Raw genomic sequence first — 18,132 nt, 5'->3', positions numbered from 1 at the left:
GACAAATGTGCATAAGGAATTGCATTACTGAGTCAACAAAAATGTCTATGAAAAGAAAATGCGCATTTATTAAAGAAGATCATATCTTTAAACCAGTCATGTAAAAGCGCTCCCATCCTGTAATGTTTGCAAACAAATACAAATGTGGACTAATAAATGGAATAAGATGCAAATAAAAAAAAAAAACATTCAGAGGATTATTAGAGAGTTTAAAATATTCCCCACGAAACTAAGATCATGATTTCATTTAGATCCGTCTTTGCTGGCTTGTTTGAAAAGTCTTCCTTTGGTGTAAAGTTTTGTTTTGCACCACAGAAGCCTTTATCGCCTTTATTTCGGGGGTTAATAACTGTTCTGTCGTATCTGCCCCCTCAAGGGGTATCTGTTTTGATTCAACATAAACCAACCGAAGCGATTCTTTTTTGATCATGGCGATGTCCTAACCTTTAAATACCGTTCCTGTGAAGTGAACTGTTGGCACCAGAGGCGGATCTCTGCTCGACCGCTCTGTGTGCCGTCTTTCTGCAGCCCCTGCTTGATCAACAGGTGTCAGTTTATAACTGCGGTTCCCATGACTCAGTCACCATGCAACTGCAGATCCAGTCGACTGAGCGGACTCTTCAGAAAAACCTTGCTTCCCTTCTGTGTGAACTTTTGACATGCTCTCCCTGTCTCTCCCTCCCTCCACTCGCCCTCCTCCCTTCTAGACAATGGCCCACTGTGTTTCTTTCACACTTTGCATCAGACAGTTCTGTCCAGCTCTCACCGAAGGCATGGACCAATATTTTGAAAATGACGCACTTCCCCTCCACGGCTTCATTATGTTCACAAAAAAAAAGAGCTTTCATATTATCTTGCTCTCTGACCCAGCTGATTGCAGCCATTTCTCCTCCTCGCTGCCCAGAGAGAAGAAGAAATGGCTGAAAACTGTGAGAACAAAACAAAACAACTTACAACTTACGCTGAGAGTACTAAACTCTTAGCTTTTGTGAAAATATCAGCATTTCTGAAGTGAGGTTCCTTATGAGCAGTCAAATATTATCTTTGCATCGACATTTTGCATAAATTCAGCCGATGCTGGAGGCTGAAGATGATTGCAAGACAAGATAACTTTACATCCAGTGTCTTAAAACAACTCCAGTTTCATCTCCTCAGTAAGGTAAATTATTATAAGTTGCTAGAAATCACAATATAATGTCATAACCTAAGTTGTCTCCTTCTGATTGTAGTAGGCGCTACATGGGAGATGATTAATCTAGTTGGAGTGACAATAGGTGAGTCAAAAATGGTCTAAATATGTTTGGAACTGCAAGTGAAATTTCTTTATTATGCGTTTAGTTTTTTAGTTCAGTCATCATGAGTCTGGTTGGATTTTTAATGGTCCATTTAGGACTCAGCAAAACAAATCAAAATGAATCATGACAACTTAATTGAACCTAACCCGAGACTATAAAAATGACCTGATTTATTTTAGAAGACTGATTTATTTTGGACAAAGATATTTCTTTTCTCGGTACTTTCTTCATTTTTTGTTAAATACTTTTCTATGCCAGTACTTTTATGCTTTTACTACGTGAAAAGGAATGACCTCACATGTCTTGCTGCTGTTTTAGCTTCAGCCTCTGAAACCAAATATTGTGAATTCACTGCAAAAGAAGACACCAAGAGAGCGATCTACCGCAGGTAAAAAAAAAAAAAAAGTTCAAACCTTTAAAACTTTTTACCCAAACTCACTTCAAAACTTCTGAACAATTCCCTTAATAAAAATGCATTTATTTAGTTTTTAATCAGACCAGCTTGACTCGGTTTGCATGGATGGAGGCATCAGACAGGTTGTGATCAGTAGGCAAGTTTTGTAATATTCCAAGGTTTCACAAAGTTATGGTCACAAAACTATGAAAATGTTATATCATACGGTTTAAATAAAGTTTAAATAAATATACAGGGGGTGACTGTATAGAGCAGGGGTGTCAAACTCCAGTCCTGCTGTATAGAGATTAAAGTGATGCTCTGTACATGTGTTTCCGCAAACTGTTGCTCCACTTTACAAAAGAAGACAGATGTGGCGCTTTGTAAATACACAAATACTCATGATGTGGAACATAAAGTAATGCCACCCACCACTTTTATTTTGGCAATAATACTCTGAAAGTAAAGTTGACAGTCTAAGCAGCATGTTTGTTAAGCAGCAGCTGTCAGCTTGTCTTTCTTATCCATCTAATTTCACTTATGTAAAAACCTCACTCCTTTAAGTGTCAATTTCCAGCGCATCCTTTCCCATCAAGGTAAATAATGTGCAAATTTGTTTTGTTATCTGTCGTTTTTGCAGAAAATCCCTCCAGTTGGCATTCCGTGAATGTTTGAATAAGTCCTGTGGGCCAATTCAGCTATGCATGCTTAGTCTTGGCTCGGGCAAATAAAACAGCCGGGGGCAGTCAGTGGGCATAAATCACACACTCTGTGTATGAGTTCCTCACCCTGTTCACCCAGATCCAGAGAGAAAAAGCAGAAAATGTTCGACTTGAGGCGACACATTTCTGCTTGTATTGTAAAAGTCATACTTTTGTTTTTGCATGCGAAGTCGAAGGCGAGACAATCAGAGGGCGTCACGCAGAGCGAGGAAAAGATCACGTTCCTTACTCCTCTACTTCTCGCTGTTTTTGCAGCAATCAAAATCTTGCAAACAAATTTCAGCTCAAGTTATTCCTTGCCAGTATTTGAGAGGCACTGAAGCACTTAAATCAAGTGGGCAGTCTTTTGATTCCAAGAGGGCCAAATTGTGTTAAGTTAATTGAGTCTGATAGATGTGTTTGCTTTCATGGCTGATAAAGGTGCTCAGCAGAACCCCTGAGTTTATACTTCATCAAAATACTTCCGAAATCTATCGAGCAGATTTTTTCCCCCCTCAGTTCTTATCCACTCGCTAATTGAGCTGGCTCTGATCATTTTTAGCTGACTGTTGGAGTCTTTCCAGGAAATCGTGCACAATAGCAGGGCACATATTTAAGACATTTCAGCCTTCCTCCCCTCACACAGGACGAGAGGCTGAATTGCGATGAACAGCTTCACAGTTCTGGCCTACGTTTCATAAAAGGCCCCATTCAGAGCGTCCGAAGCCTTTCCAGCATCGACACGATAAGTGTGTTACAGTTCAATTGTCTCTCAAAAGACATAATGAGTAGGTCCAGCCTGTGGTGAACTCATTTGGCACTTTTAGTAATGAGGAGTGTTGATGAGGTATTTGAGCCTTTTCTCCCCGGAGCCAAATCTGATGTCTGAGCCTCTGCTGGGTTCTTCTGAAAGCTACCGGCTCTCAATCCGAGACTCAGACCCAAACATTTTTTCAATCTTGATTGCTGCGGCAACTGCAGTTAAACTGTCCCATGTTCACACACGTGTAACACGGATTTAAAAAAAAATGAAAATACATTTAAAGATGTGCCTTCCTGAAGCACAGACCACCGTTGCTTTTCTAAACCTTGTTCCTGTTGTTTTTTGCTCTTGGATGGAGTTTCCAGTTCCCCTGCCAGATTTTTTTTATATCACAAAGAAGCACGGGTAAAAATGTGTTTCCAGTTATTAACTTGTCTCATCATGTCTTCGTGCTAAAAGAAAGAGGGGAAGAGAAAGTTCAGCAGAGGCCTGTTTTTTTTGATGTAGCATCCACTGCAGTCTGACTGAGCTTGACCTGGTTTGCACAAAAAATAATATATATATATATATATATATATATATATATATATATATATATATATATATATATATATATCGTCTCCTCATACTGACACTTTAAAACCCAAAGGACTGGCAGTTGTAATTAGTGGTGGTTTTCCAATCAGTAGCTGCCAAGGGCGGCTTATGAAACATGAAGAGATGCATGAACCCCAGATGAAAAACTATCAGTTGTTTCCAAACTGAGTTTTTATCGGTTTAGTGGCTGCAGTCAGAGGACCGTTGGTATCCCTGTTTGTTGTTCTCATTTCCTTATTTTAATTGGTTATTTGGAAGGATTGGATCAGCCAAGATTCCCTTAATGCAAAAAAAATAAATAAAATAAATCTCCAAAGCACCATGATTTGCAAATAAAATAAAAACTTTGAAAAATAACTTGCCTTCCACTTCACTCTTCAGCCTTTCAGTTGGTATCTCATTTAAATCTCTCCAATTCTACATTAAAAAGGTTTTTTTTTATAGCACATCTAAAATCAACAAAGTTGACCAAAGTGATTTAGAGCGTAGATAAATTCAACCAGCAACATGTATCATGCAAGATAAAAATAATTTAAAAAAGTGTAATATGACAATGCGTAAACAAGTAAAGTTAAACAAAAAGCCAAGTTAAAAAAGTGAGTTTTAAAGAGGGACATAAAAAACTTTATGGACTTCACCGCAAAACCATCATCCCCTGTGTGGTTTAATTTAAACGTTGGCTCCAATAGGTGGTCTGGTTTTCAAATACAATGACTTCAGTTTTGTTTTATTCACTTTAGAGACTTTAGTGGAACAGAAACACCCCCCGTTGTTTCTGGCATGACAACAAAATCAAAACCTTGTAACTTATAAGTTGAAAATGTTCCAAGATGTATGAATAGCTTCATGTGACATGCATGCAGTCAGAAACAGTTTAGTTTTGTAAATAAATTTCGAGATGAGGCCTAATGCGAAGCTGCAGTGCAGGGCGAAGAGTTTTAAAAGCATCATAAAGTCGCCGGCCTTTGTTCCGCTTTTAAAGATTCACTGTTCAAGCTTTCTCTTTTCTCAACCAAAAAGCGATATTTTAATCTTCAGATTTTTGTTCATATAGGCAACGCAGGAACATTAATGGAAAAATCCCTCAAGGTGGCAAACAAACCAGTCGCAAACTGAAACAATGTGCATTTTCCTTTATTACATCACGACACTAAATCCCATCCATCCGAGAGTTCGCTGCATGATGGGAATATAACTGTGGCAATTAAGTAACTTAAATTTCATTTGCAAAAATACACAAATAAGGTAATAGATTCAACTTCAGGAGTGAAATATGTGAAATTTCATCTTATGCTTCTTATAAAAAAACCCCACATACTTCCAAACTTTTCCAAAGGGTCAATTTTGTTCAGCATGATTGGAGTTTCATATGTTCTCATCTGGTACTTTTAATGGGTTTAGTCTTCCAGCTGAAAGTGCTGCAGTGAAAACGATAACTAATGCTTAGGATTATTTGGAGGATCATCTTGTGCTTTGAGATGATCCTTTTAGCATAGTCACATTCTTTTATAATTCATTCTTATTAGATTCTCAAAGATAATTTTTCTCAGGTTTTCTGCCTTAAACCCACCCATAAAAAAAAAAAAAGGAAAATGGAAATGTGTCTGTTTTGGACTGAACACAATAGACATCAACTGGTTCATCTTACCGTGTTTGCTGGAGGTTTAAAAACCACCTGATGTGGGTCAAAATGTGCAAATAAAGGAGGTTTTGTGTCTTGGCACGTCATTTTAATGTGCACAAGTGGGTCAATTTAATTCCTGGAAGGTTGCTGGAGTGTTTTGTATGTTTGAGGCGAGGAGCGCGCTCGCAAAATAAAACCATTTGTAGAACCGATCACTGGCCAGAACTGAGGAGCTCATAAACGTGTACAACAAACTCTTGCACAAGAGAACTGCAGAGTGTAAGACGCAGCTTTCACACAAAAATTAAAGCGGTACATTCTTCGTTATTATCACTTTTAGAGCAACATTTTGTTTGTCTTGTAGATTGTGTTATGAGCTGGACTCACTGTGTGGGGAATAAATGCATCTTGTTTGTGAACATTTTCTCAAATGGCTTTTTCTTGAGTGGTTTTAGAAACAAAATGTTGAAATAAATGAGTAAACGCACATAGATTTTTAAAAATGGGATCTCCTGTGGACAGGAGTGCCGGGTGTCTGCGGCTTGGTGATGCTGGGAGTTTTGTTCACTCTCCTCATTCACAGTAAATTGACCAGTAAATGAGCTCAAGCCGCAGCAGAGCCATTATGCCCCTCTCCCTGCCTATTAATCAACCTTCTTAGGTTAAAACATGTCATCAAAGTCCAAATAAATCTTCTTTTTATTCCCAGAATCAGAGGCACAAACGCTGCTGACTGAGAGGTTTTCATCAGCTTTCATTTTTTAGTTTGACTCATCCTCAATAAACAGTTTACAGCTGAGAATTTGAAACATTTGTCCTTATTATGTCCCTTTTTTATTTCAGGACAATAGTGACTTTAATAAATAAATCATTTTATATATATATTTACTAACCTGTTAGACTTTGTGCTTCAGTTAGTTTTTTAGTTTTGAGTAAAAACATAATTCAAGCTTTTGGTCGCATGAATTTCATTGACAACTTATGAGACTTTTCCAAATTGAGATTGATGCACCTGATTGGTGGATGGACACTTTATGTTTACAGCTCATTTATTATTCATTACAAACAGGAGGAGATAAATATTTATACATTCAATATAAATATGAATGTAAACATGCAAAACTCCCCACTTGAAATATCCTGACGCTTAAAGCCGATTCATCCCGCCGAGGCTGGATGTGCATTCCACATCTGCAAGCTGCTCAGAAGACAAATAATGGAAATCATATGAGCCGTGAAATCAAACAAGCGAACGAACGGCGCGAGCAGAACACGACTGGAAATTTAAGATAGCTGCAATCAATGGCTGCTGTAATACGACGCATGAGGTTTTGGTTTTTGTAGTCGTAAGGCGTCTTTGTTAATTTTCCAGAACCCAAAGTGGGATTGTTTCGGTAATGTGGATCATAAATCATACTGAGCTGCGCAGAGGTCTGTTCAAAGTCTCGAGCACTTCCAGTTCCAAAGTGCTTGTGCTCCGTCCTGATAACACGGGTTGTAAATAATTAGGTTAGAGGATAATATACAACCAACAAGACATTTTAATCATAACAGATACCAGATTAGAATCAACTTGAATGAGTCCGCAGACCTCGAAGGAAGGCCTTTTCCGTTTACCATGATTCGTTTCCTTGAGGCAGAAAAATACATCAAAGCTTACAAATGTTGCTCACACTGCAAGGAATAAAAAGTAACTCTCGCCAAAATAAGTTCTGCTTGATGCCTATAATGCATATTTAGAAGATTAACTGCGATCACAGATGTGGCGCAGGCAGCTGCCCCGAACCGTCAGAAAAAGACAGCTTAAGATAAATACATTTTCTGCAGATGAAGTCACAACTGCAGGCACATTTTCTCTACAGCTCAACCTGAACAGTCTGGATGCCATCTATGGTTTTCTCTTCCATATCGTTCTCAGGGTCTCTGTTAACTGAGCAGAATCTACTTGTTGTTAAATGAAGCATAAATAAAAGCTCAACATGTCTTGTTGTCTGTGAAGTGGGATTGATTTCACTGCACTCCACTCACAGTAACAGCATCAGGGTGCAGATCTGGTCAAAACTAATAATAATAATAAAAAAAAGCTCCTGCATAAGAAAAGCGTGTATTAATGTGGATGTTCACACTGAAATCTGGCTTCTTGTTCCATTGTGTTGTCATGGACCATCCTGTGTGTTTTCTTCAACTCCCTCAGCAGAAACAGAGCTTCCCTGTGGTCCTTACTGTTTGCTGCTCTGTTGTGAATAACACTGCCTGCCCAGAAAAGACACAATGACAATAATGTGAGATCGAATTGGATAAGTTCTTTCTGCCACTGTATGCCAAAAATTTTTTTTTTACACTTCTTCCAGTAAGGCAGAAAGTACGTCTTATTGGCAAGAGGCGGTTGTGTGAATGTTAAACGGCAACGGACGCTAAAATATGTCGAGAACTCAGAAGACACTTGCATACCTAAGGAAACAACTTTTGTTGCTCTATTGTCTTTCATTTCCTTGAGCAACTCCTCAACCCTTTGGATCGGCTGCTTTATTGGTCTCAGAGGTGGCAGCTCCTCTATCTGTTCCCAGAACAAACAGAAGAAGGGAACAGCACATTGGTATTTTTATTTTTTTTTTACAGCCTGGAAGCATTGATGTGCATGTGAAAAGCTTAAAAGAAAAGAAAAGGAAAATCAAACCCTCTTTTTCATTTCGCTGTATGGCGTCTGGATGCTATCAAGTCTGGGTTTGGAGTCTCTGTAGATGTTCAGATTCCTTAGTGTTTGATCCAGCATCCGAACAGCTGTTTGAATTCCTGTTGAGAGGAAAAGAGCAAAAAGCACATAGCGATTCCCTCCGGGATGGATGTATGGTCAGAGTTTTGTTTTCTCAGGATATTACACAGCTGCAGAGAGAGAGAACCATATCTATCGCTGCGCACCGATGCAGGGAAGTGGTTTTACATCCATTATCATGTCGTAGCGTACGGGTCGTCCCGGACAGGCTCTGTTTTGTGCAGATGCGTTCTGACTCGATGAAGAAGCCAGCTGAAGCTCAGCTTCATCTTCTGTCTGTGAACACAGCAGGAAAACGTGTGAAGGGGGAGTCATCTGACATAACCCACCGGGAGCTTAAGAATTTGAAACGTTAAAACAGTAAATATGCACAAACCTGAGTAATGAAGAAGCGTTTTGCGTTTTCCCGACTTTTGCCTTTACTCTTGTCCTCGGGTCGTATTGTTCTCAGATCACTTTTTGTTCTTTTCTTGTCCTGAAAGAGACTCACACACGTTAAGTTTTAAGTTTTAATATGATCGTTCGGAAAATATTGTGAAGTGGAGGGAAATTGAAACATGATTTTAAAACATCTTGAGAAATAAGGACAAAGACACAAAGTACCAGCAACAGCTGAATTCAGGTTTACAGGATTGTTGAGTACAAAACATAACTGATGGGAAGATGAGTGGATTTAATTTAGGCAATGGAAGAAGTTAGAGAAACGTTAGAGGCTGCAAAAAACTTCAGTTTGGGCCAAAGTTTTAATGCCAAGCAGGACAACAACCCCTGGAAGAAAAACTGTTGCAAAACTCGAGATGAGAAGAACGGACAAAGGTTCTGGCTATAGATATATAAAGTTGGGAGAGACGGTGTTATTTCAGCAACAGTTGTCTGTGAAGTACAAACTTAAGTGGGCTGCACACAATGCATGCCGCACTTTTCAGATGTTTATTTGAACTTCATTTTCAATAAAATGCATTGAAATGCGGGGTTGTAACATGATAAAAGTAAAAAAAAAAAAAAAACTTAAAGTGGTATGTAAACCTCAGCAATTCTTCTCATGTTTGAATTTTGGAGTTTGCGTGTGGAGAAATAAAATCTCTCATTTGGTCACTCTGTCTTCACGAGTCCAAATATTCAACGTTCCTGTCAATGCAGAACACACCCCACCTTCCATCCTGGATAGACACACACCTTCAGGGGAGGTTGTAGAAAATCTTCATCCTTCTCTCTCTTTATCTTTATTCCAAGCTTGTCTTGAAGGAAATAAGTCAGTAAAGCCGTTTCTCCTGGGTTCAGACAAAAACACGAAAATGAATTTGAGCAATCCAGCAACCGCCTTCGACAACTATCTGGCAGAATGCAGAAATACCTCTCCTCTGTGTGGTTAGAGGATTGCAGTGGATATGTAATTCACAGAGCTTTGGGAAAAGAGCAGCAGCAACCACGGCTTCCTCTGAGGCGATCTGACGGCAGAACGCTGATGAGACGTGACCGACGACCACAGACGGTTTGAAACACAGACGCGTCGCTCACCTGGTTGTCGGCCAGATTGAGGCACTGGAGCTCAGGCAGCAACACACTGGAACACCTGTCCTCCCTGAGCACGTGAAGGATCTCCATAATCTCAATGTGGTGGTCGATTTTAGACTCGATGTCTAAAAAGGGAGACATCGTGAGATAATCCTGGTTTATTTGTTTTAATGATACAGCACCATCCACACTTGTGTTTTGTTGTTTGTGTGTGATTGACTGGTGATGTGCCCAACGTGAGCTCCACTGCCATTTCAAAACAGCCCGAGACATGTTGCAATACCTATAAAATAACTTTTGGGCATTTTTGTCATTTGTTTGTTACATAGTTAAGTTATGGATTGAGTAACCCATAACTTAACTACACTCTGGCTGTGGTTGCCAGAATTTTACCGCATAAATGTGGTAAAATTCTGACAACCACAGCTGCCGGTATTTTACCGTAAATTAGAGACTTTTTTTTTATTTATTCATTTTTTTACAGTGTAATGATGCAAAACTCTCTGGTTTCCTGGGGAAAGCAACACAAAGGTCCTTCCCTAATAAGCACTCTCCAAAATGTGAAAGACAAGAGAACATGCCATTGATCTTCACAGGTGAGGAAATGTCTACTACAAATTAGCTACAACGTAAAAACAAACAAGCAAACAAAAAACTAGATGAAGGATCGCGTTTATCTTCCTCACAGTCATAGAGCGGATGATGATGATGATAATGGAGGTAAAAATCAATCTCCTAATCTCACGGATTGAGAACTGCACTTTTTACCTTCCTCTTCGCCTTCCCTCAAAGCGGGTTTTGAACTCTCCATCACTTCCTTACAAGGTATTTCTGTGATATGGTTGCCCTCTAGGTTTAGGTGCTTCAGCCTGTGCACAATGTACACCAACATTAGTAGATGATAAGAGGAGTTTGCATTAGGTATAAAATAACAAACACTGAACCGCATAAAGACCTCTTCAGGTTCCTAAGGTTGTAGAAGACGCTAGAGGTCAGGCTGTTGTAGTTAAGCATCAGGACTTCAAGAGACTCAAACTGTTTGGCTCCCTCTTCAGACAGCCTGCAAGCACAAAAACAAAAAAAGACAATGTTTGCAATTTGTTTCAATTATAAGATTTATTTATGCCCACACTAACAATAAACTGTAAATTTAAATAATGTAGGCAAGAAGGTTGGTAATTCCAGCTCTGAGCAGTTTTAAAGTGTATCAGAGTAGATGGTTTGAAACAGAAATAGAAATTTGGTGCACTTGTACGCCACCTTTTGGTCAGATTTAAAACTACTTCAGAGTTTGTGGCCAATAAACTAGTATGTTCAGTGTGTGGGGTTGAACTTGCAAGAAATATACTGCTGGAGTGGATTTATTTTTAGATTTATGGCATAAAAGGATGTCAGTGTTGACAGAATAACATGCTGCAGAGCAGTCAGCAAAAAACAGCGCATTCATCACGTGTTCAGCCAATCAAGTTTAAACAGAAACATTTAAATATTATAAATAGCCTTTTTTGTCTCTGATGTTCTTACATGTCAGACTGGTCGCTGTGTGAGGGACCAAAGTTGGGAGGAAGACAGCTGAGCTCATTTCCGGTCAGATGAAGAGTTTTGAGATGTGGAAACTGACCGAACTGTAGTAAATCCTCTGCTTGTAAGTTGTTGAAGGACAAATTTAAGACCTGTGAGAATTAAAGCACATTGCATTAGGAATATTCACATCCTAAAACCTTCTCGGTTTGTCTCTTTAAAACCACAATCTTCGATCTATGTCGTTTTTTTTTTTTTTTTTTTTAGTATTTCCCTACCAGCTTTGTCTGTGTAGACACTGAATTGTGTCAAAAAAAAAAATAGCTCAAACTCTGAGCTATTTTCAGGTGAGAATCTGAAAAGCATTTTTTTACTTATCAAGATCCTCAATTAAATTTAGTTCTGGACTTTGACTAGGTCTGTTGAAAAAAGGCACCTGCACAGGATGATGCTGTCATTTTTCACTTTATTCGGGGTTGTGTGTAGTCGATTTTTCACCACACGTAGCATTTTGCATATAGGTAACAAAAAAAATTGCCATTACGCACAAATTCATGTTCATCTATCACCCATAACCCTATTACTATAAATTGGAGCTTGTGGTTGTATAATACAAAACATGAAGAAGTTGAAATGACTTGAATACTTTTACAATCAATGGTTATTTTCATTTAAGGCGATCTTACCTCTAAATGAGGGAAGTCAGCAACATCAAAATCCATGTTTTTGATTCTATTCATAGTCAGATCGAGTTCTCTCAAAGACGTGAAGCTGCTGAATGATCCTGCAGAGGACGACCGGGTTTTAGGCGGTGAATAGAAAAGGAAGAAAATCTACCTGAAGACGAATCAGTGTGAAATGAATCACCTAAAGAGAGGAAGTTATCAGCTGCATCAACGCAGGTTACATTTACGAAGGCCTTCAGCTCTTCTGGCTCGACCTGCGTGAGTTCAGGAGATTATTTAGTCATCGTCACTAACAGAAGATCAAATGCAAAGTGTAAAAAAAAAAAAATCTTACAGAAGTCAGATTTCGCTCTATGATGTCGACGGAGTAGAGGTGGGACGGCTTATCTACACAGTGTAACTGGAGCTGGACATGCAGATAAATAACTAACTACGGTCAGTACAGCGATTTTAAATTACAGTGACATGCTGCTGTTTCTCACCAATAAGCGTCCATCTAATGTGGTCTGAGCTGGAGCCCCACCGTCCTTGTTTACGCCTTTCGTAGGAGTCGTTTTCGTCCATTTCTGCACGCTCTTGTCCTTCTGCTGCTTTGGTTTTCTGTGTGTGATAACCCTAAAACCAGCCTCTGCGAGTTGGAGAAAAAAAAAAAAGAACTTAGATGCAGACTTTTTTTTTTATTTTCAGAAATTTCAAAAAACACAGTAAAATTAGCTTTTATATAATGAGAGCCGATAACATACAGTACTTGAGTAACTCTGAACACCCTTTTATTCTTCCAAACATCAAAATATTTTTGTTGACCCTTTAGAAATGACTGAGAAACATTTTCTTATCCAGGCTGGTGGATGTTTTACTGACAGAAGTCCTACACTGCTTGAAATAATAAAATAGTTGTTTATATTAGTTGACAGAGATAACCTGAGTAAATACAAAAAGCAGCTAATCATTATAATGGCTGCCATCTGCTTTTTGTGAAAATTGGTAACAAGAATTTAATTTTGCTGAGGAGGATGTTTGGTCCAAGAGATTGTTTAAAATGAGCCACACTTGATCTTGACTTTGACTAAGCCAAACCAAAGCTTTCACTTTGGGTTCTGTTAACCATTAAGTGGTCAATTTCCTGCTGTACATCAGTCACATCATCGTTCTGCTACATAGTTCCTTCAACACATAATTGTGCTTAAGTTTAAAGTCATTTCAATCAAAATGGCAACTTGTTCAGGCCGTGCCATTAGTATTTTCTCAAAGTTCTTAGGGATCAACATCAAGATGTTTTTTGGAAATATGTGACAGGCTTTTGTGTGGTTTGTATTGGTGGTTTTTGTCTTGAAACTCTCCCATATATACAATTTCCCCCAGTCTCTTTCTTATTGTTGAATCACAACCATTCAACAATTACATATTGTTCTGGGTTCTTTATCTTAACCTTCTGGACGGGTCACTGCTAAAACCTCAGACATGACTTTGTAACCTTTTCCTCACTGAAAGATGTCAGATTTTGTCTTTAGATAATGTGTTGCTTTTTAAGATCTTTTAAGCCTACTGAATGCTTTCCTTCTTGCTCCAAGGCAACACCCAACTGCACCACTGTGCAATCACACAACATTGCTATTTTCTCATTTGCTTATTTGACAGAATGTGTGACGCACACTCCGGTCGTCATAGCAGTTTTTAAAATAAATGAAAAAAAAAAAAATCTCCTTGTTTTCACCTTTCCTATTAATCTTCTTCATCTTTTTCTGTACGTTCTTGTTCTTCTGTTGCTCTGGTCTTCTGTGATCCTGTCCTTGTTTTTCCTGTTTTCTTAGCAAACTGCAGAGTCATGTAACCATAAAATCAAAAACATTGTGTTGCTTTCGAGCAGTTAATTAATATGCCTTAATTACCTTACCTTCTTTCCTTCCTTTTTGTGGTCTCTTAGCTGTAGAAAATGTATTAGGTAAAGTCTTCCCGTTTTCCTGTCGTCAAACAACTTTTTACGCCTGTTTTTTAAAGCTACCGGATGTTTCGGTACAGCTTATGCGGAGTAGTTTAGCGCTCTGTATCCTAGCAACAGACTGAAAAGGGAGAGTGTGTCCTCTCATCCAGCAGGTGGCGGTAGCAAAAGAGGTTTACATGCGGAAGAAGGACTCGTCAAAGAGTAGCTGAATCTTTAAGATACTACCCTGCCACATCAATGTGACGGAAAGCGAGTATATACGGCAATATTTGATAAGTAAATATGAAATTTATTTCCTTGTTACTGTTTTTTTTCCCCAACCAGGTGGCTTCAATTGTTGTTGTCATTGTTAGCAACAATTAAACGTCGCCTCCACTGCGTTAATGAGACAAACACAAACCGAAAACCTCACGCGTCCATTTAAACTCGACGTCACGTTCGGAGCAATCCCGGAAGTGAGTGTGAATGAACTTCTCGCTTCGTTAACGTCTTCGTTTCTGCATGAACCTCCAGCATCACTGTCGCGAACATCGGAGGTTCCTGGTTTCGCAGCCAAATGGACTCTGTAACGCCGAGCCGAGGTTAGAGGCAGGTCAAGAGCGACAGGTGAAGGTAAGGGCTCCGTTGTCTGCTCGGTGTTTACGCGCTGCGGCGTCTCTGTGCGTGAGGAGGAAGCACTGGAGTGTGAACTCTGAGCTTCTGTCAAAGGTTGTTGCTGCAAGACTCTAAAAGACTGGTGTGTGTTCGTGTGTGTAATATTTCTGTTGCAGGAACTCTCATCCGCCATGGGGAACAAATCATCCAAAAGTGTGAGCGTCGAGGAGCCCCCTAAAACAACTTTGTTTGAGAGGGAATCAGGCGGGATCACATACAGGATTCCAGCTCTGCTCTACCTGAGGCACTGTCACACATTCCTCGCCTTTGCAGAGAAAAGAACCACCTTTCATGACCACGACGCCAAACGTCTGGTTATGAGAAGAGGATTGCTCCAAGAGGATGGATCTGTTCAGGTTGTTGCACCTTTGTATTCATACGCAACACGTCTTTTCTCTCAATTTTCGTTGCAAAAACAAACTTTAAATGATTCAGTGTGATAGACCGACAGGAAAATTATAAAAAGGTTTTCAAGTTATGTAGCTCAGACTCAGTCTGATTGTTTGGAGAAAAGAAACCTTCAAATCTTGATAGAAAATCTCAGCTAGAATGAGATTTTCTAGAGTTTTTCTAGCAAGATTTTCTGGACTTTGACTAGGTCAATCTAACATGTCAATAAGATTTGACCAAGATTATCTGCTGGAAGGTGAACCTCCAGTAGATGACTCTTTTGCCTCATCTTGGCATGATTTATCCTATTTATTTAGGTCATCTTATCTTCCCATCAACTCTGTATAGTTCTGCTGTTTCTCTGCTAAAGGAAAGCATCTCTAAAGCACAATGCTGGTTCCATCTTTTGCCACTGTGGGGACGATGTGTCTAAGCCAACGTTCGGTGTTGGATTTCTGCCACAAAATACTAGTTTGCAAGTCGATTGTAGATAGTTAAGTTTTGGTCATTTCTGAGCACTTTCTTCCACATGTGTCATAAATGACTTCTGGCAACCTGGACTTATAATTTTGGTTTCTTTCATAAGCATAAAGCTGCTAATAAAAATGAGTTTTTTCTTCTTTTTCAGTGGTCATCCAGTCAGGAGATTTCGACTGCATTTCTACCAAACCACCGCACAATGAATCCCTGCCCTGTGTATGAGAAAAACAGCAAGACGCTCTTCCTGTTTTTCATCTGCATATGGGGAAACACCACAGAAATAAAGCAGATTGTCACAGGTAAGAACAAGGCCCGTCTTTGCTGTGTGAGCAGCAGCGACGACGGGCAAACCTGGAGCCAGGCGATGGACCTTACAGAGAGTGTGATCGGGGAAGCCATACACAAATGGGCCACGTTTGCGGTCGGGCCTGGCCACGGCGTTCAGTTGGAGAACGGCAGGTTGATCATTCCTGCGTACGCCTACTACATCCCGTACAGATGCTGTTCCTATCCACTTCCTTGTACGGTGTATCCACGTGCGCTGTCAATATACAGTGAGGACTTTGGACAGACGTGGCGTATCGGGAAGATGCTTCAAAAGAAGTCATGTGAATGTGAAATGGCGGAGATCATCGACCACGAGGGAAGGAGCCACCTTTACTGCAACGCCCGGCACACAGGGGGCCACAGATGTGAAGCCCTGAGCGAAAACAGCGGCGTCTACTTCGATAAGCCCCACATGGCCAGGGAGCTTGTCGAGCAACCCTCCGGTTGCCAGGGCAGCGTCATCGGCTTCCCCGCACCCGAATTTGTTCCCAACGACGACGCCGAGAGCAAGGCCTGCGGCACGTCGCTCCTCTCACCAGACACTCAAACCTGGCTCCTGTACATGCACCCGACCAACAAGTCCAATCGGCGGGACATGGGCGTGTACTTGAACCGATCCCCCTTGCACTCGTCCGGGTGGGACCGGCCCAGGATCATCCACAGGGGGCCGAGCGGTTACTCGGACCTGGCCTACAATGTGGACAAGGACCAGTTCTCCTGTCTGATGGAGTGCGGGAAGGAAAGCGAACTGGAGCAAATTGCCTTCATGACCTTTTCCCTCAATGATGTCATGCAGACAGGTGATAAGAAAGAGAAGAAGATGGTCTGAATTTGGGCCGTTATTGACAGAGATCTCCTTATATTATCCCACCACTAGAAGAAATCCAATCAAAACACCCCATGACATGACGTGCTGTGCTGTAACATTCATCTGTGTTTACTACTGTTTTACATTCTGGAGATAGTGAATGCATGAGTCATGTGTTTTCTGGTCTCCTTGAGTGAAGTACATCTTATTATAATTATGCAAGAGCATAGGGTTATTTTTAATAGGTTATGTGGTTCATTTACGCATGCTGTGTTTGAAGTGTCATTTTTAAAGCTGGTATTGTGTGTGGCATGTTTGATGAGCACTTCAAAGCCGTTGCAGCATCTTATTGAAGTGTCACTTTTTCTTCTCAGCAAAGTTAGCCTACCTCTTTATTTTCTAATGAAGATCATAGGGGGCCTTGCAAACTAGTCTGCAGATTTCCCTCCATACAGTCCTCTCCTTTACATTTAGAATACTCTAATTCACATATGCCTTCTGCTGTATTGTTTTATATGGAAGCTGTGCAGCAGCATTGTCCTGTGAAGGTCACAGGGAGGGTCATAAAGCTGTCAATAAAATAGGAGAGGGGAGGTAAACATGAGAGAGACCAAACGTGCTGAACCACATATGTGAGTTGTTTTTTTTTTAATTATTTTATTTATTTTATTTTTTATTGAAGCAGCTCATTCAGCTGAACTCTTAGTATCAGTCTTATTGTAGATTATCACTTGGAGATTGAAGTACGCCTCCGTACGATTGTTTATAATGAAGCTGTAAAGAGCATATATAATCTTTTTTCACCATTTTTACTTTCCAATTATGTCCCGACTTTTAGCCCATGAGATATAATTTTTATGTTCTTTACGGAAATATTTAAAAAAAAAAGAAGAAAAAAAACCTCCCCAGGGAAGACACTGATCACTTGGCAGCTGTGAGATCACAACTGAAAGTTATTGATTAACGAAATGGCTCCCAGATTGTATTTCAGCTTATAGAGGAAAGATGTATATCCCAGAAAATCTGGGAGAGCTAGGAAACCTAATAAACCAGCACCCTAAGTATGGATTTAAGCGCTCTGTGTTGAGCCCAGTATGTTTTCAATACTCTACAGCAGTGGTCCCCAAACTACGGCCCGCGGGCCAGATGCGGCCCGCCTCCACATTTGGCCCGGCCCCCTGAACAATACCAGAGTATTTTCATATATGTGCATTTTTATTTGATAAGTTGGACTTTTGCAATGAAATAAATGTTCCTTAGTAATGAACTTTATTTATTATTAACTACTAGTTAGTAACTGTTTTATACATGCATATAACTGACCCTAGCCCTTTTTTTTATGTGGAGAACCCAGTGTTATTTGGTTATTATTTATTTCATAAATAGTGTTATTTTCTGACTTTTTCTCTGAAGAATCCAGAAAAGGTTATTTGATTGTGCTTTCTGAAAAACAATACATTTTTATGTTTAGCACTCTTACAATCGTCACACTTTTTCTGTTACAAACTGACCCCGGCCCCCCATCAGAGAAGGGACAAGTTATGTGGCCCTCACAGGAGAAAGTTTGGGGACCCCTGCTCTACAGTAATGAATAATCGCTAGAGTTAGCAGTTGCTCTGACCCTAAAGACATGTGGCAGAGGGAGGGGAAGTTAAGCTACTG

General features: G+C 40.0%; 2 protein-coding genes across 2 annotated transcripts; one reads left to right on the top strand and one right to left on the bottom strand.

The window, feature by feature from the left end:
• Positions 1 to 4,868: 4,868 nt before the first annotated feature.
• On the bottom strand, positions 4,869 to 13,899 carry xrra1 (X-ray radiation resistance associated 1). Its single transcript, XM_023342902.1, has 17 exons — positions 13,764 to 13,899; positions 13,584 to 13,684; positions 12,352 to 12,497; positions 12,204 to 12,275; positions 12,051 to 12,123; positions 11,870 to 11,967; positions 11,187 to 11,335; positions 10,618 to 10,722; positions 10,431 to 10,531; positions 9,666 to 9,787; positions 9,502 to 9,595; positions 9,324 to 9,418; positions 8,524 to 8,622; positions 8,294 to 8,423; positions 8,052 to 8,167; positions 7,826 to 7,931; positions 4,869 to 7,627 (listed from the first exon to the last, which is right to left on the bottom strand). The coding sequence occupies exons 2-17, from the start codon at positions 13,603 to 13,605 to the stop codon at positions 7,482 to 7,484; spliced, it is 1,674 nt and encodes a 557-aa protein (XP_023198670.1). The 5' UTR covers positions 13,606 to 13,684; positions 13,764 to 13,899; the 3' UTR covers positions 4,869 to 7,481.
• A 351-nt stretch (positions 13,900 to 14,250) lies between these two features.
• LOC102231689 (sialidase-3) lies at positions 14,251 to 17,656 on the top strand. Its single transcript, XM_005802913.3, has 3 exons — positions 14,251 to 14,423; positions 14,582 to 14,821; positions 15,484 to 17,656. Exons 1-3 carry the CDS (start codon positions 14,313 to 14,315, stop codon positions 16,489 to 16,491), a joined length of 1,359 nt encoding a protein of 452 aa, XP_005802970.3. The 5' UTR covers positions 14,251 to 14,312; the 3' UTR covers positions 16,492 to 17,656.
• The last annotated feature ends 476 nt before the right edge of the window (positions 17,657 to 18,132 follow it).

This window comes from Xiphophorus maculatus, chromosome 11 (genome assembly GCF_002775205.1).
Source record: "Xiphophorus maculatus strain JP 163 A chromosome 11, X_maculatus-5.0-male, whole genome shotgun sequence".
Lineage (NCBI taxonomy): Eukaryota > Metazoa > Chordata > Actinopteri > Cyprinodontiformes > Poeciliidae > Xiphophorus > Xiphophorus maculatus.
This window is presented reverse-complemented; position numbering and strand designations above follow the sequence as displayed.